The sequence below is a fragment of the Mus caroli genome, unplaced genomic scaffold, assembly GCF_978045245.1.
Source record: "Mus caroli unplaced genomic scaffold, Mus_caroli_1 scaffold_10, whole genome shotgun sequence".
Lineage (NCBI taxonomy): Eukaryota > Metazoa > Chordata > Mammalia > Rodentia > Muridae > Mus > Mus caroli.
Genome location: NW_028227265.1, coordinates 35130351 through 35149078, shown reverse-complemented (window position 1 = coordinate 35149078; position 18728 = coordinate 35130351). Strand labels below are relative to the sequence as shown.

Below are 18728 nucleotides of genomic sequence, written 5' to 3'. Positions count from 1 at the left end.
TGGGCAGAGAGGTTGTCAAGATCAACTCATGAGTGTGACATGGAGCAGGACCCAATTTGGTTTCCCCAGGAGTGTCGTAGATGACACTCCAGTGCTGCCTGTCTACTGCACATATAGGGAAACTGAGGCCCACAGACCAATGCTAGATGGGATCTCCTGGGAGCCAGGTCACAGGGCCAGCAGCTTGACCCTGCATCTTCTTTCTAGTGATGCCTTTGACTTCAACTACGGGGTGTGTGTCATGAGGATGCGCGAGGGGCTCAATGTCTCCGAGGCTCTGCAGACCCACAGTGAGTACTTGCTGCATCTGATCAGCCCCTGTCAAAAACCAATACCTTTTCTAAGCAGTGGAAGAAAGGGAAATGTTAGTTGAGTCACTGACTTGGAGATAGCCAGTTCTTAATGGTTCCTTGGAGTCCATCAGTTTCCAAATGGAAGTGAGATCCAGAAAGGGCACGTGACTGACCGGGTCAAGGTCAGACTTCCAGCTAGGGCCAGAAAGGAGACTAGAGTGCTCCAAGTCACTGCTGTGCTCTGATAACCAGGTGGACCTGATAGAGGAGAGGCTTCTATAAACACCACTAAGAAAATACCTAAAGGCCATGGACTCTGACCATTGGATCTCAGGTCTGTCCTTGGCACTCAAAACTCAAAACATGTTTCACAGCATTTGCACCTGACTGTGAAGAGTCTAAATTAGTGATAGACATGGGGGAGACAAAGGGTGGTCAGGATTGGCAGACATGCAGGCAGGATTCTGTTCCTTGCAGGCAGGGGTATTGTCACCTGGGACCAAAGATATTATGTCCACAGCATCTAGACAACAAATATTTTTGCAAGCATTGTGGCAGTCATTGATCACACTCTAGGCAGGGAACCAAAAGCTCCCCCACCCAGGGTGGCAAGCCTCCAGGGACAAAGCTGATGCTGGATGCTTGGATGGACACACAGGTCACCTCAGACATGAGATTATCCTGGGGAGACAGATGCTCAGAGGCCCCTTTGAGGACAAGGCCTGGCTGATGCTGAGGAGGACAGAGCTAGGGAAAGAATGGCTTACATGGAGCACCCTCCACCCTGAGGCAGTGTGTCTGGTGGAGGAGCAAGACAAAAGAGCAGGCTTGTGGGAAGCCAGGGCAGAGGGAAGCAAGCAGCAGCCAGGTACCATAGAGGAAGAGACAGAGAACTTTCTTATAGTGTTAGAGGAGCCTAGCATGCTCTCTAGGCATGAGTGGTTACAGGCCAGATTGCTCCCCTGCCCCCCCCTACACACTATGCAGTTAACCCCATGTTTGACCCAAGAGAGGGAGGCAAGGGAGCCCATGGCCATCTGTGCCCGGCATGGGCCAGCCCCCCACCCCCACCTGCTCAGATCGGGGTACTTTTGTCCTATGGGAATGCTAGTATCAGGTCATCCAGGAATTTGGCCAAGAGTAAATGGCTTTCTCTTGTGACAGTGGTTTCCTAATAGCCAAGGCTGGGTGACTGTAGGTTTTGGTTTCTTGTTGAAGATGACCAGCTAGAGGTACATTTAGTTCCACCCCTTGTAAGACTCCCTCTCAGTTGTTCAAATGACATGAGAGGAGCAGCATGCAGTTTCCTTCCTTCAGGGGAGTGGGGGAAAGTGGCAGCTGGTAAGAGATGTCCTGCTACATCTGTGAGGGGAAGAAGAGGTACAGGAAGATGGACATGCTCCATCTGCACGGGGATGCTGCACAGGGATGATATATGGAGATGCTGTATAGGGATGCTGCACAGGGATGCTCCACAGGGATGCTCCACAGGGATGCTGTACAGGGATGCTTCACAAGGGTGCTGTGCAGGGATGCTGTACAGGGATGCTGCACTGATGGAACAGAGTTCTTCCAACCAATTGTCCCCCAGTGCCCATCAGCATCCAGGAAGAGGGAGCTGGGAGCCAGGAAGAGGTTCAAATAGCACTATATGAAGTATGGGAAGGGACATTAGCTGTGTCTGGCCTGGCCTGCAGGATGCTTCTGGACACTGCATGCTCACCTTGGTGACAACGGCTAGCCCACCTCTCTGGGAAAGCTGGCTATTTTCAGGTGGGTCCTGGCAGCAAATCTGCTGGCTCTGTTCTGACCTTCCACTTCTTCAGCAGCCCCCGAGGCATTGGTACAGGAGGAGCAGGCTAGCACCATCTTCCAGTCGGAGCAAGGCAAGAAGACCATTGACATCTACTGGCTGTTCGATGATGGAGGTCTGGTCCCCTCTGACCCATCTGTGTCTCCTGGGAGTTTCTGTCCTCAGGGTCTCTGCATCTCCGGGCATGCTGTTCTGTGTTGTACTTACTGAGGTCTCTGGTGGGACCCAGAAGCCAGCAAAATGGACAGAGATGCCTTAGCCTGTCCTGGTTTTAAAACACAACGCTCAGCTTTAATGGCTCTGCCTTTGTTAGAGTAAGAAGGAGACCACAGCCCTGCCCTAGTTGAACACATCGACCCTCTGTGTGTGTGGGTTCCCCATGAGTCTGTCCTCCTGTAGACCAAAGTGCTGAAAAGGAAAACCATGTCTGATTGGACATGCGTAAACTAAGTTTCCTGTCACTGTTCCCTCCACAATAAAACCCAGGAGCAATTTCCATGGTACCTGCTCTGTGGGCAGGAATGACAGGAGAGGCCCTAAGGGAGATTCAAGGCCAGGTGTAGGGTCAACACAGATCCTACACCATTCTCTAGAAGGTATGTGGCACCTGCAGAGGTGGGCATCTGAGGGCAGGTCCTGGAGCCCATCTCCCCGTAGATATCCAAGAGTAACTGTGTAGTTCGTTAATGGTGCCTATGCAAGCTGGGATATGTGAATCTGTGCCTGTCAACAAGTGCTCTTGTGGGTTCAACCTAGTGCAGGGTCTTTCTCTGCAAATCAAGAAACTGAAGCACAGGGAGGCATACACTGATCTCATGGTGGCTGGGCCTTGGCCTTATAGGGAGAGACAACAGGGAGGGTGGCTCCTACTCTTTGGTCAGATGTTCAGTTTTCAAGAAATAAATGAAGGCCATCCTGATGTTTATCTGCTACCACCCCACCCTACCTTATGTGCCAAATACTCGGTGCCAGCTTGCTTGTTTAAAACCACATCATTGGCTGGACATGGTATCATATGCCTACAATCCCATCACTTGGGAGATAGAGGCAGGAAGATCAAGAGTTCAAAGCAAACCTCAGCTACATATTAAAACCTTGTCTCAAAAAGGCCAAATAATGATAATTCTGAAAATTAAGAGCCAAACTCCTGTGTTAGCCAAATAAATCACAGCCTGCCGAGTACCATGGCCAGTGGCTTGGTTTAGTCAGGTGAGTTCCTCTGCAGGTGAGGAGCTAAGGTCCAGAGAGGGGAGGGTTCAGCTGTGGCAGTGTGGGGTGGAAAGGCACAGAGGGCTCTGTCCTGAGTCCTTTGCTCTTGGCTCCTGGGGATCGTCCCTGCTAGGTCTCACCCTCCTCATCCCCTATCTCCTGCACCGCAAGAAGAGATGGGGCAAATGCAAGATCCGAGTGTTTGTTGGGGGCCAGATCAACAGGATGGACGAAGAGAGAAAGGCGTAAGTGGGGACCACAAGGGCTGTGCCGATCTGCCATCTTGCCTCCCCGAGGCTGCTGGACTCCCTGTCCCTGTACCCCCCAGCTCTGCCCATGGGTGGCCCTGAGGTTGTCCCAAAGCCCAGGCCAGCCTCTCTCCAGCTCACAGTAATGGTGCCTGGGGCTCACGCAGGAGCTCTCTCCATTTTGGAAGGGTTGGCTTCCAGGGGCCCGCCTTAAGGAGACCCAGGCTTCCTGGTGTTTGCTCCGATAGGAACATGTGGTAAGTGCTGAAATCGCAAGACTCTTCACGGACAGACTCATGGGATGGCAGGACAGAGGTAAGTGAAGCAAGATTAGAATGCTTCCTGACAGTGTCCCCAGAGTAGGGATGCAGGCTCAGGGAAGACATGAGGTAGCCAGGAGACACATCAAATCTCATGGTGAGAAGTGACTTTTAATTCCCTCTCGGGTCTCTGGATGATTTGGTAGAAGATCTTGGTGTCAAGCTGGCCTATTCTTGAGCTCAGTTGAACTTCTAAGCAAACAGAGCAGGCCTGACTCATTGGCTTGGCAGGCAATGCCATCTGGCCAGAATTTGGTGACACTGATATATTTATATGGGTTTTCATTGTATCTTCTTTCTGGCAATAAGTGCTGTTTTCTGCTTCAATTAGGAGATAAATTTTGCTTCTGAAATATATCTTACTTAGTCCCCTTTTAGTGACTATAACAAAACACCTGAGGCAGTCTGTCTCATAAAGAAAAGAGGTTTCATTTTGCTCACGGTTCCAGAGGATCAGTCTAAGGGTCGTGTCTGGTGACATCCTTCTTGCTGTGATGGTGACACAGGGTATCATATGGCAAGATACTGGTGTGTGTGTGTGTGTGTGTGTGTGTGTGTGTGTGTGTGTGTGTGTTCTCCCCTCTTTTCTTATGAAGCCTCTAAGGTTCAGTTCAACCACGGGATGCAACCTCAGTGACCTGGCTTCAAATCCTAAACAGGTCTCAAAGTCCCTATCCATAAACACCAGAACAGGATTCTGTTTCCGTGATCTCACTCCCACGCGCTGAGGATTAAAATTTAACCTGAGTTTCTTGGGGGTAAACTGTATGCAAATCACAGCACTAAGACAGAATGTGACTTGCCTTAAATAAACACAGAAGTACACAGAGGTGTGGCTGTAGAGGTGTCAAGTTGGCCTGAGTTGTAGGGGAGGAGTTGGGGCAACAGTGACTTTTCAGCCAAGGGAAGTAAGATTAAAGGTCGTGCATGATGAGACCTGCTCAGATGAATGGTGGCGGTTTGTCCGTGGAGAAGACTCTGGTGCAAGCTGTAACAGGAGATCACAATAGGAGGTGACCCCTGGCCTGTACCACTCTGCCTATACCAGGATTCCACCCCTGCTCTTTCTTCTAATCACCCTGTGGGTTCAGGGACGCCCAGCATACACTCCCTGACTTCTCCCTCTGCCCCCTGCACTCCGTGAGAATTTTACCACCAAAAGGGCCTTCTTTGGCAAGGCCACTGACGGCATTGAGGACCCTAGCCACCTGACTTTCACAGGACTTTTAAAGAGTAAACAGACCAGAAGGCTCTCCGGCAGTCTGTACTTCCTGTCCCAGTTGTGGGTGGCAGCTGGGTTTCGTGAGGTTTGCTTAGCTCAAGGTGGCCCCGTTGGGTAACAACATGTCCTCACAGTGGTGATAAAAACCCTTCTGTCCCAACTGCCACTTTGTGGATCACATGATCTGCTGGCCCTATGACCCAAGGACTGCTTGGGCTCCTGGCAGATACCTGGATGAAGGTGCCACAGCTCTGCTTTTAAAATCCTGCTCCTGGGAATGAAACACTGGTTATGTGTGCCGAATGTGCATGAAGCCCTGGGTGTAACATGCAGTGCTGCATGCACAGAGTCTAGCAGTAAGCATTGGGGAGAGGGATGCAGAAGATGCAGAAACTCAAGGTCAGTGGTGGCATTGCACACCTTTAGTCCTAGCACCCGGGAGGCAGAAGCAGGCGGATCTCTGCCAGTTCAAACCAGCCTGGGTCTACAGAGTTAACTAGCTCCAGGACAGCCAGGGCTACACAAAGAAAACCTATGTCAAAACAAAACAAAAAACCAAAACAACAACAAACCAACCAAAACCAACCAACTAGCCAACAATAACAAAGGCATAGCAGGCTTAGGGTGGGGGTGCTGGAGAGGTGCTTCCCCAGTTTATTACACCAGCTGCTCTTATACAGCATCCAAGTTGGAGCACTGTTAGAACTTTAGCTCCAAGGGATCTGGCATCTTCTGGCCTCCTCAGACACCCTTACACACATGGCACACACACAGAAAGATACACACATACATGTACATAAAAAAATAAATCTCAAAAAAAATTTAAGTCCCACCCCTAAGTTCAAGAGGCAGCAGGAGCTATCTGTGGAGGCCTGGGCATTTAGGTTTCCCTTCCCAGCATGCTCCACGTTACCCCAGCTGCTTCTTCCCTACCTGTGTTCACTGGCTTCCTCCTCCAATGTGTCGGTCTGGTGGGCACATCACATCCTGGGGGTATCACCCAGGCCATGCTTTGCTAGGGGTTCTGGCTCAGCACTGGGCTGGAGTTCCACCGGTGCATTCTGCAAGCATCTTGGGTGATTCCAATGTGGACATTGCCTTACCTCAGTTCCTTGGGCCTAGAGCAGCCTTCTCCAGCATGTACCAGCCCGCCAGATGACTGCTTCCTCTGTGAAGTCTTCCATGACTGTGCCCTCCAACAGTGGGCTTCTCCATCAGATGCCGAGTCTGTGCCGTCTAATGGGCACAGCTCCTGGTTTTCTCCTCAGCTCGTGTGTGGCGTTGTCTCTGTCTCTACCACCTCTCTTCAGTCTCTCCCTTTGTCTTCTTATCCTTTTGACCTTCACTTCTCAAAGTGTGGTTCCCAAGCCTAGCAACATCCCAGGTTCCATCCTGGCCTGCTGACACTGGTTCAGAGTCAGCCAGCAGATACTTGGGAGATTCTAGACAAATATTTTTTCCACGTTGCTTGCTACTCTCTCACCTACTCCACCCATACTTTCTCAGCGTCTAGCCACCTTGCCCCCTCTGTCAGCCCCTTCTGTTCTGATCATTGCTACTCACTCAGCAGGTGCTTAATGAATATCAGAACAAGTGGATACTTCAAAAATAATTTTTGCATCTGTCTTTCAGGATCATCTCTCTGTTGAGCAAGTTCAGACTGGGATTCCATGAAGTTCACGTCCTTCCCGACATCAACCAGAAGCCCCAGGCCGAGCAGTGAGTTGTGTGTTGGCCTTGTAGATCCCTCTGCTTGCTATTGCTTTTTTTTTCCAGCCCTATTGGCTCCTGTGTTGTTTTTCACGTGGGCCTCAGGACCTTTGCATATACAGCTGTTTCTCCACCCATCACCTTCTGCCTTGTGCACACAACTGGCTTCAGAAGGACACACTTCCTTCAGCTAGCAGAGAGGCCTCTCCCACCTATTCCCTGTTACAGGACTCAGGGTGGGGGCATCTTCCTAAAACACTTACCTCTGTGTTTGCTTGCTTGCTTTCACCAGGCTGATAAGAAGTTCAGTGAGAATGGAGTCCAGTCTGTCTTGCTGATATAGGGGCAGCAGCACTTGATGCTACTGGCTGAGTGGGGTAGGGAGGGTCAGGTCCAGGTCAGTGGACAGCTCACGGACTTTTGCTGAATGTCAGACCTAAGTGTTAAGGGCTGATGCCACCCATGAGCCCTTCAGTGCAGACGGCAAAGCTGGATGGGTTCAGTGAGAGGAGTATGTCCTTGTGTGGGGGGACCCTAGGTAATCCCTTGGGCTTCCTCCACATCCCTGGCTCCCCTGGAAACAGGGCCCTGCCACCTAACCTCACTGAGATTTTCTTTCCAGCACCAAGCGGTTTGAGGACATGATTGCACCCTTCCGCCTCAATGATGGCTTCAAGGACGAGGCCACCGTCACTGAGATGAGGAGGGACTGCCCCTGGAAGATCTCAGATGAAGAGATTAACAAGAACAGAATTAAGGTTCAAGAGAGGGAAGGGGCTCGCCAGGGCTTGGGGTCCCAGCATGTCTCCCCATCCCTGGGCTTCTGGAATTCCCACTTAGCCCCACCCTATTCACCCTTAGCAATGTCTGAGATGTTCTTGGGCCACATGAGAGGGCGGAGTCTCATGCTGTCCCCGGTAAGGAGACTGACCCTCCTATAACGTAAGTGGTTCTGGCCATTGGCGGTGTTCTTCCAGAGCTGTGTGTATGGCAGGCATGAGGCTCTTTTGACATTGCAGTGATATTTTTAGTTGGAGTAGATAAAGAGTCAGGGTCAGCCAGACACTCAGGGGCAGGTCTCAGTTCTCCTCTCAGTGGTTCTGAGCTAGGGGCCACTTGCCACCCTCCTCCAGCAGGGACATCTGTCAACTGTCTAGAGATATTTTTGGAGGTCACATCAAGGGGTGTGCGCTACAGCTGTTCTGTATTACAGAGACCGTGGGCACTGCTAAATGTCCTATAAGACACAGGACAGCCCTCAAAGCAAAGAATTGGGCATCCAAGATGTCCACGGTGAGACAGTGAGAGTCCCAGACTGGGTTAACCCTCTTTCCTTGGATTCCTTTCTCAACAGAAAGTATCTATCCACTCTCAGGTCTGGGGAGTTCACCTCATTTCTGAGGGACACGGGGGCAGCCTTAGGTTAAGGCATGTCTCCCAGCCAGCACCGAGCACCCTGGGACTTGGAATGTTATCCCAGCCTGGCACCAGCTGGCTCTATAGAAACTCCTAAATAAGCAGGGTATCTAAAGACAGCCCTCTCCAAGTTCTGCCCCTGGGGAGGCTGAGTCCTCCAGTCTTTTATACAGAGGATCTTCCATGAGCCAGGCCCTTTGCCTGGCACTGAGCTGTGAGTTAGCTCATTTGAATTCTTCCACATCCCCTGGGGAGGACATTATTGTACCCATTTTGCCGAGGTACACACTGAAGCTCAGGGAGGTACTGTACCTTGCCCAGGCTCTTTGCCATGAAACTCTGGGGCTGAAGTTTCAACCCAGTAAAGAACTTTTTCTCTCCATTATCACACTGGTCATGTCAATAAAGTCAAGCAAGGAAAAAACAAAAACAAACACAAAAATAAAACAAAAAACAACAAAAAACCCAACACAAAACCAAAAAACAACAAAAGGAAAGTACATTTGGTGCTTAATTCCTATGTGAGTTCCTTTATTCCTGGGGGTGGGGAGTCAGGAATTGTTTAGGGGAGTAATTCTGTATCCAGTTAAACTGGGGGTGGGGTGGGGGTGGGGTGCTGTTAAGAAAGTAGGGCTGACCTTGGCTTTCCCTGGCCCCAGTCCCTTCGGCAGGTGAGACTGAGTGAGATACTCCTGGATTACTCTCGGGATGCTGCTCTGATCATCCTGTAAGTCACAGGCGGCGGGAGGAGGGGCCTGTTGGGATGATGGTAGCTGCTCAAAGGGGCCCAGGATGCTGCAGACTCAACCTGGTGGCTTCTCAAAGGCCAAGGCCAGTCCAATGCAGTCCAGTGTCTGCCTCGCGGCTCTGGCCTGAGTGTGTGTCCCAGGCATTGTTGATCTTCCTTCCTTGTTTACTTCTTTTCCTGCCAAACAGGCTTGGCAGACAGAGGCAACTTGTCTCAGAAGCCAGTGTGTCTCCTAGCTTGGAAATTGCCCAACTCTCATTGGCGATTTGCCATCCCCTGATGATTTGAGTGCTGAATCTGGACAAGAGGAATGGAGGCTGCTCTAGCCACACTGTTCCTCTCAAACGACATCCAGTCCACGATGCCCTCCAGGGGTGACCAGGGCGGGTCAAGTGGACAGGAACAGTGGCAAGGAGGGTTCTCTATGTGGTTTTAATCTCTCTGGGGCCAGAAACAAGAACATGGATAGCCAAGACCTCCACATTTGTAGCTTAGGGTAACATGCAGGTTTGGTTAAGATATTTCTCATGCTTGCCGGTGGGGCGAATGGTGGTGGTGGGGGCAAGCACTCTGCTTGGGCAGGACGTCACACTTGTAGGGCTTCTACCACATGAGAACTTAAGCCCCTAGCCTAACATCTGCAGCTTGCTATGGACCCCTAGATGGGACTCAAACCAGCCATCCTTCCACCTCCACCTCTCTGGCAGTCAGCAACAACGAACATGTCAGGAAATGGCCTTCTTTTCAAGGCATGTTCTGATAATAGACCTTAGGGGTTCTTTTTCTTAAAATCCTGAGGTAGTGGCAAGGAGGAAGGCCAGAGGCAGGCTTACTTGATGGTAAGATGGTCATGGACAGATGAAGCGTCTATGTAGTTTTAGCATCCTCCTTTTCCGTGTGCATGAATCTAAACCGTGGTGGAAAATATTTAATCCCAATCAGGGGCTTCTGTCCTGCCTTGATTATTCAATTCCCAGATAAAAGACACGTGCTGCCTTTAATTTATAACAAGCCTTTCTCAGCACTAAAGCTGGGCAGATATCTACCCTCTATGTTATTAGAATCTACATTCCTATTGATAACCCTGAGTTACCACTTACTGTGTTCCATCTGGGCTGCTCTTCACTCCAATTGGCCAGCCCTCCTGGTCATGATTTTAAGATTCTTACCCCCATGGTGTCTTCTCTTTTCCCCAACTTCCTCTCTCTCCTCATGGTCTCCCCCACCCCAAACCCAGAAACCCTAAACCCTGCCTATGTCTCTTCTGCCCAGCTATTGGCTGTCAGCATCTTTATTGAGCAATCAGGTATAACTTGGGGGTAAGCAGGCAAGGCCACATAGAGGCACCTGGGTCTATAAGCAGTCTCTGGAAGCAACCAGTATTTGGCATAGAAAAAAAAAATCTCAACACTAAACATTCTGGCAGACCTACAAAGTGTTATCTGCTCTAGAAAGCAAGTCTATATCTGCTGATACAAGCAATACAGTAGGGTTTCTATTGCTATAATAAGCACTATGACCAAAAGCAAGTTAGGGAGGAAAAAGTTGATTTCAGCTTAAAGGCTGTTGTCTGTCATCCAGGGATGTCAGGAAGGGAACTCAAAGCAGAAACCTGGAGGCAGGAGCTGATGCAGAGGCCATGGAGGGATGCTGCTGACTGGCCTGCTCTTCATGGCTCCCTCACTCTGCTTTCTAATAGCACTCAGGACTATTGGCCCAGGGATGGATGGCATTGCCCACATAGCCTTGGCCCTCCCACATCAATTAGTAATCAAGGAAATGCTCCACACACTTGCCCACAGGCCAGTCTGATGAGGGCATATCTCAATTGTGGTCATCTCAAAAACTGACTTTATAGCTGGGCAACGAGGCATACCTTTCATCTCAGCACTTGGGAGGCAGAGACAGACAAATATCTGAGTTCAAGGCCAGCCTGGCCTACAGAGTGAGTTCCAGGACAGTTAGGACTAGAGACCCTGCCTTGAAAAACAAAAAGCAAACAAACAAAAACTGACTCTACCTTGTGTCAGCTTGACCAAAAACTAACCAGGACAAGCAGTAAATGTGTGGCAAAGGCTGTTTTTTGTTTTGGTTTGGTTTGGTTTGTTTTTTAGTTAGTTAGTTTTTTTATAGAGAGGCCTCAAACTTAGCACCATACTGGGTTTAGAGTGCACAAGACCCCAGAATAGTACCAGTCCCAGACTGGCTGCCTCCTAGTCTCCATAGGCCATACCGGACATTAAATTCACAAGAAAAGACTGCTATCAAGGAGCCCCTTGAGGGTGACAGGAAGAAATGGGGTCTCCATCTCACACAGTCAGGAGTCTCCCCTTTCCATGGGGGGGGGAACCAGTGTTGTTTCTGTCAGACAGTGTAAGTGTCACTTTGAGAAGATCAGCATGACCAACGGGTAAAGACCAAATGCAGCAGATGAACAGGAGAGTGACAGATGAGGTCTGAAGCCCGTGATAAGCACGCCATCAGAGCCCTGATGCCAGCGGGGTCAGGCCCTTCAGCTTTGTCTGCAGACTCATGGGGGTTCATATGGCACCAGCCGGTCACTCTGCGTGGAAGGCAACGGTGATTTATTTCTACCAACAGAGTTTGGTCAGCACCAAAGGTTAGAGTTATGAGGAACCTGCTGGGGTATGTCCCAGGACAGACTGTCGGGATGGTGTGTGTGTGTGTGTGTGTGTGTGTGTGTGTGTGTGTGGTGTCTTCTTGGACAGTACTCAGTCAACCAAGGTTCAGAAATCATGTCTTAGTCCACTCAGAACTATAACAAAATACTACACACTGGGTCTTTATAAACAATAGGAGCTTGCTTCTCATAGTTCTGGAGGACTCAAGGTCTAATATCAAAATGTCAGCAAATATGGTATCTGGTAGAGCCAGCCTTCTGGTCATAGATGAGAGTCACATGTCATTAGGAGACCCCTTGTCATTGTGTCCTCACATGGCAGGAACTCTCCAGAGACATTTTGTACAGAGGATGCTAAGCTCTTGACCTTATCACCTCCCAAAGTCCCCAGCTCCTAAACCTGTCACCCCCTAATCCAGAAGGAAACATTTCAACAGGCTGAATTTTAGCTGACCACAGCAGGTGGCTTACTGGCTTTGTTCTTGTGAGTTACTTCACATGTGCTCAAGGACAGAAAGACATACAGGACCCTTAGTGAGTTGTGGTGTCCTAGGTAACGTGGTGATCAGGATCTCAGACCAATTAGCATCAAACCACAGAGATCTGAGCTGAAGAAGTTACCAGTCCTTCCTTGGGCCACCCCAGAGGACACTGAAACCTACATGCTTTTCCTCAAGGGCTGAGGCTTCCTGTACTCAGCTCTTGGCAGCCAAAGGGTGGTGTCACACACAGGAAGTTGAATTCTGCCTTAGAATGTCCTCCAGTGTGGCTTACAGTATTGAAAAAGTCAAGACTGTGATACCAAGGCGTTAAGCCAGATGTGGACCCTCTGAGGTAGGGCCCTTCTGTGGCTCCATAACACCCATTGTTGGGCACCTCCCAGGGCCTGCAGGAGGTCAGGTTTTCCTACTGAGAATGTGCTGAGGGAAGGGGGTTTGTTCCACCAACATTCTCTCAGAGAATGTTCCCAAAACTAGGTTGGGCCCAGGGTGTGGCCTGAGTCAAGACAGTGGAGGTGGCGCCAAGACATCTAACCCTCTGGGGACTCTGAGGTGTGAACTGTCCAGGGTGCATGGGTGGGACAAGCTGCAGCTTCCATAGTGAAGACTCTCTTAAAAGAAACACACCTGCAATTATGACCTGCTGTTACCTCACTGTGTAGCCTTGGTAAGGAAAACCGCGTCTCTCTTAGCCTTGATTTCCCTAATGAGCACTGAAGCAGGTTCAAGGGTTCCCCTTCAGCACACTGCGATCCCAAGTTCACTTGCTATAAAATAAATCCATCTCTGGACGGGCGAGGGGGTGGGGTGGGGGTGGGGGCATGATGAGATTTTACCTGAGTAGCATCTCCCACCCCACTTTCTCCTCTTCCCCAAAACTTTGGGGAAAGTCAAAAGCTCACCAACTAGTCTTGCGAGATTAGCTGAGAGAAACAGCGGTGTGTCTGGTCACCCTGGAGCTGACAGCTGCACACACCCCCACCCTAGCCAGATGTCACCCAACAGGGCTCCCAGCTCTTGGGACAACTCTCCAGGGCAGGTGTGTGTGTGTCCCAACCCTCCAAGTTGGAGACCAGCCCAGATCTCTCTGGATGCAGTCAAGGTCAGCCTCATTAGACTTGGGAACCCTGAACATGCAAATTCTAATCTCTTCCAGAAGAAGGCTGGGAGGGGCCCAAGACCCCTATCCCCAGACATTCTAAGGACAACAAACAAGGAGCAATCCTCAGTGGAACCAGGTGAAATGAATGTCTAGGCTAGCTCCAGCTTGGGGCAGAACCTGGCTCTGTCTGTCTCCTACTCCGTGGCTTATCTGATGACCCACCCCTACACCTCCACCCACGTGTAAGCGCAGCTACACCAGCACAGGTGTTGAGCTGGCGCTGCACAGTAACTATCCCACCCCCACAGCCTCTGAGCAGGACCTCCTTTTTCTCAGTAACGATCCTCTACATTGCCAAAGAGGAATTCATGAAGGCATTTTACCACCCGTGCCTGAGCTGAGGAAGACGCTGTAAGCAGGGGCCTGCTTTAAGGATCATAACTAAACTGTGTTCCTTGAGACAGGGACACTGCCACAGGAGTTTTGTCCTCTACTCAGGGCCTTCCAGATGGGGAGTGGACTGGCACTCAGCCTGGGTTGGTTCCGTTCAGGGACTTAACTTCTGGATCTAGCATTCACCCAACACTGCCTTGCACTTTTGAACAGAACTTGTATTGTTCCCAGCTTTGTTCTAAAGATCAGTGGTTTAGGGCGAGCACATCCTGTTGGCAAGAGCAAGCATGTCATTGGCTAAAGCTAGAGCCAGTTAAAGGCGCTGTCCCGTGGGACAGGGCCACAGGCTCCGCCCAGGGAGGGAACTTCAGGCTGAAGCTTGCTGCAGGAACTGTGGGTGTTTTTGTGGCTCTGAGCAGGCAGGCACCTGTGCCCTGTGCCCTTTAAAGTTGGTGAATTCAGTTCCCAAAAATGTTGCAGCATTTCCCCAGACTGCAGAGTCCTCAGCTTCAGGAGCGCCTGCAAAATCTAAGCTTGGCCTTTCTCCTCTCCTATGCTGTTCCCATGGAAGATCACTAACCACTTTTGGGTGAAGATGACAGTTGCTTAGTGACATAGGCATCCTTGTTCCCACCCATCTTTCCTGATCCTTGGGACCTTACGTTCTAAAAATAGGGCAATGGTTGTCCGGCTGATGTTCTGACCCTGTGTTTTAGTTAGTAATCACAGGCCTGATGAGGTTGTAGCAAGCAGATCCATCAGGTAGAAAGATCTAGGAACCTGATTCAAGACACATCTCCACCACCTGCATGCTGTGTGTATCCTCAGACAGCCAACAAGGGCAGTGACTCTGTGACTGCTCTATTTAAAGAACTCTGAGGCTCAGTGCCAGTCAGGCACTTTGCCAAAGTCACCAAGTTGAGGACATTGCAATGCCAGCACTCAGGCGATGACTATGGGGTCAGATTCTGAACTCCGAACCCTAGTTCAAATCTGCCTGGCTGGCTGCTCCAGCTGGCCAAGTTCAGCTGGCCAGAGTTCAGCTGGGGCACTGTCCACTGCTGGCCTGTATTAGAGCTCAGATGGAGGGATTGTCAAGGGTACAATCCGGTACAGTGCTGTGTAAGCACTAGCCATCCGAAACTCATGCACCATAGCTGGTTCCGTGAGATACTGTATTTCCCAGAAGCTGAACCATGGAACCATGATCCCAATGTAACTTTAGAATTCTTTGGGTTTTTGTTGTTGTTGTTTCAAGACAGAGTTTCTCTGTGTAGCCCTGGCTGTCCTGGAACTCACTCTGTAGACCAGGCTGGCCTCGAACTCAGAAATCTGCCTGCCTCTGCCTCTCAAGTGCTGGGATTAAAGGTGTACGCCACTACTGTCCCGCTAGAATTCTTAAGATGGTAGAAAAGTCACTTTCTTATCTGCACAGCCAAACACGACTGAACAGCATTCTAGGATATCCTGTTACTTGCATCGTGTTTTACAGCTAGGACAAAAGGCCCCCGAGAAACCATGCTGGAATCGTCCCTTTCATCCTTCATGGGGCAGGGGTGGTGGTGGAGGTGGTGGTGATGGTGGCAGTGGTGGGCAGGACAAGGGCATGCAGCCATATCACAGGAGCATATCACACTGTGACCTGGTGGGGTGACCTCACCCACTCAGCAAACTTACTTTGAGCCTGTCTGTCTCAGTGTATTTATGCACAGAGGGAGGTTCCAGACAAAACTCAGCCTGCAGGATGAACACGTATTCCAATGGGGGAGAGAGACAACACATAAACATAACTAAAGACACCTATAAGATTGTGGAGGGCTATGAGAACGGTCAACTGGGGATTGGATGGCAAACTGTGGCCAATCAGAGAAGCTGTCCTCAAGCCTGGATGATTCAAAGGAGCCACCCAGAGCTGGGCATGGTGGTTTACCAAGTCCAAAAGTCTCAAGACAGGAGCAACTTACCACCATGGCTACTCAAGAATTACATGATTAGGGCTGAGTGAGGTTGGAAGGTGTCTTAGGGTTTCATCGCTATGAAGAGACACTGTGACCAAGGCAACTCTTGAAAACATTTAACTGGGGCTGACCTACAGTTTCAGAGATTTTAGTCCATTATCATCATGGTGGGAAGCATGGAAGCGTGCAGGCAGGCATGGTGCTGGAGAAGGAGCCAAGAGTTCTACATCTTGATCTGAAGGCAGCAGGAGACTGTGTCACTGGGCAGAGCTTGAGCGTAGGAGACCTCAAAGCCCCGCCTCCACAGTGTCACACTTCTTCCAACAAGGCCACAGTGTCATTTGCTGTGGGCCAAGCATTCAAACATGTGAGTCTATCAGGGACAAACTTATGCAAACCACCACAGCAGGGTTGCAGGGGACTGGGCCATAAGGAAATGTGCAGGCCATAGGTCTGCTTAGAAATACTTTGTGGCTGAAGATATTCTTTGAGGAACTGTGAAAGACAGCAGGGAAGTCTTACGGTGAGTGGGAAGGAGTGATGAGTAGGCAGGAAGCCGAAGGACTGTTCAGAAGGCAAGCCCTGTGCTGGGCTGTGTGGGAAAGCCCTGGGTAATTCCCCTCCTGATGCTCTTCCTCCTACAGTACCCTGCCCATTGGAAGGAAGGGGAAGTGCCCCAGTTCGCTGTACATGGCCTGGCTGGAGACCCTGTCTCAGGATCTCAGACCTCCCGTCCTCCTCATCCGAGGCAACCAGGAGAATGTGCTCACCTTTTACTGCCAGTGATGCCTGGGGTGACGGGAACCACCACCCAGAACCCCAAAGCTGAGGGCTTGGGATAGAGTCAGAACTCACCCTCTCCAGCCGGAGAAGAGGCTTCAAGTTCTACTGTGTCATCCCATCTACCCAGCGCCTATGCAGAAGATGGTGTTTCCAAGATGACTGAACCCCCATCAGACACACTTTCTGGACCTTGAAGTTGCATGGAAAAGTCTCAGGAAGAGTCTATCTCTTTTAAAAAAGCTTTTATTTGTCTTGATGACCAAAGTATTAGTCATTGATTCAGTCTTTGATTTGTATACAAATCGAGTCCCAGCACTGGGTGTGCAACTTAGCTGTCTTATCCCCCCACCATCCCTATAACCACCCACAAAGCTGTCTTATCCCCCTGGACAGGAGATCAGGAGCCCATCCTGAGGACCCCATGCAGAGTTCTGATAACCACAGTGTCCTCTGAGCTGCACAGCAACACACATTTCTTCATCCCCAACTCCTGTGGCTTTTCAGTGATGGCTCCTGGGTGTTCTTGTTATTTAGACCAGGGGTCCTCTAGGTTCTTAGATTACAAATTCTATAGTTCCCCCCAGAGATTCAGGACACACAGAACAACACAGGGAAGCATCACAAAATGGTACTTACTCTAGAGTGTACCCTCCAGTATTTTCTCTTCTGCTTCTCCCTCTCCCCTCTCCCTCCCCCCTTTCCCTCTCCTCCCCTCCTTCCTTTCCTTCCTCTCTCCCTCCCTCTTTCATTCTTTCTAACAGAGTATTGTATGGTCTAGGCTGGCCTTGAACTTGCTCTGTAGCCAAGAATAGCTTCAAACTTCTGACCTCCCTGACTCTACTACAAAGCACTGGGATTCCAGGCAATGCCGGTAGGCATGTTTTAGTGGTGCTAGGGAATCAAACCTATGGGTTTATGGGTACCAGCAAACACTCTGCCAACTGTGTTACCCCCGCCTAGTCTCTATTCTTCTACTTTTTAAGTTGATTGCAACCTACTAAGTGATTTTCAGACCCACTCATGTGCAGTGATCCATGCTTTGGAAAACAGGTTTAATTTCTGCAGGTTATGCATTGGTCTGTTGCTGGTTAGTTTCTTTGTTGTTCAGGAATTTTGTTTTGTCAACTTGACAGGAGCTAGGGCCATCTAAATAGAAGGCACCTCAATTGACAAAATGCCCCCCTCTGATTGGTCTGTAACGATTGATGGGGTAGAGGCTAGCCCACTTTGTTGCAGTACCAGCATGAGCAGGTAGTCCTGGGGTGTATAAGAAAGCAGGCTGAGCAAGCCACGGGAGCAAGCCAGTAAGAAATGTACCTCCATGGCTTCTGCTTCAGTTCCTGTCTGGACTTCCTTCCCTGACTTCTCTTCATTATGAACTGTAAGCTGTAAGAAAAAATAAACCCTTTTCTCCCCAAGTGGCTTCTGGTCCTGATGTTTATCACAGCAATAGAAACCCTGCCTAAGCCTGGGAACTGCGGGGTGTCACTGCCTTATTCCCTCCTGTCACTCAGGAAAGCAAAGGAAACCAGCAAAGCTAGAGAGAGAGGGGGCCCCGATGGGACAAGAAGATGCAAGATTTGTAAAACCTAGGGACAGGGTGTTACACTGTGGGTCTGGAAGAATGGAGAGCACAAATTTTAAAAGCAGAGAGGGTAATGAAGATGGCAAGATGGGCAAAGGAAGGAAGGAGGAAACAGATTCTACGCAGCCCAGAACTGGAAGGATCCTCCAACCCAGATGAAAGAGAGCAGGTTAGCAGATGGCCAAGTGCATCGGGGTGAGGTATGGTGCTGGAGGGAGCTGAGCAGGTGGAAAGGACTTACACCCAGCTTGGGGAGTGTGCCAGAGGTGCTGCAGGTTGGATCCCCAACTAAGGTGGCAGCTATGGTATAGGAGTGGGACAAACAGGATCATGCATCTAGAGTAGGACATAGAGAAATGTGTATTTGAGACAATACCGAATACAGAACACAATGGGCTTTGCTGTCTTGATGGACAGAGGCAGAATGTCGAGTTGTTTGGTGATGTGGCTGGACCTGCACCTCTAATGCTGAGGAAGACAGTAGGGTAGAGCATCCTTGGGCTTTGCCACTCCCCTCCAAGGCCACTCAAGGTCATCGGGTCATAAAAGCTATGCCCTTCTTGATGTCTTCTAACCCAAACGCCAGGGCTTCAAGCCTGGAGGCTCTCAACAAATCCCCTCTGCACTCAGGATATACCAGGGCTTGCTGCACAAGATGGGAGTCTGGCAGAGCTTAGCAGGGCTCTGTGCTCTGCTGTGTCAGGACCCTGCACCCAATTCCCAGCCCTACAGAAACTCCAGCCTCCTCTAGGCAGTATTGACTTTTGTGGAAGTACATGATAACAAT

General features: G+C 50.1%; 1 protein-coding gene across 3 annotated transcripts in view; it reads left to right on the top strand.

Annotated features, from left to right (window-relative positions):
- The window catches only part of Slc12a3 (solute carrier family 12 member 3), a 38066-nt gene extending 20300 nt beyond the window's left edge, over positions 1-17766 (top strand). For 2 of the 3 annotated variants that reach the window (XM_021169855.3, XM_021169854.3), the window contains exons 19-25: positions 208-290; positions 2120-2221; positions 3449-3560; positions 6738-6824; positions 7438-7573; positions 8891-8958; positions 16218-17766. In XM_021169855.3, coding sequence (XP_021025514.1) covers positions 208-290; positions 2120-2221; positions 3449-3560; positions 6738-6824; positions 7438-7573; positions 8891-8958; positions 16218-16359 — 730 coding nt within the window. In that variant the 3' untranslated portion in view covers positions 16360-17766. The remainder of the gene's footprint in view (positions 1-207; positions 291-2119; positions 2222-3448; positions 3561-6737; positions 6825-7437; positions 7574-8890; positions 8959-16217) is intronic. The other variant, XM_029480719.2, reaches the window with a different exon arrangement.
- The last annotated feature ends 962 nt before the right edge of the window (positions 17767-18728 follow it).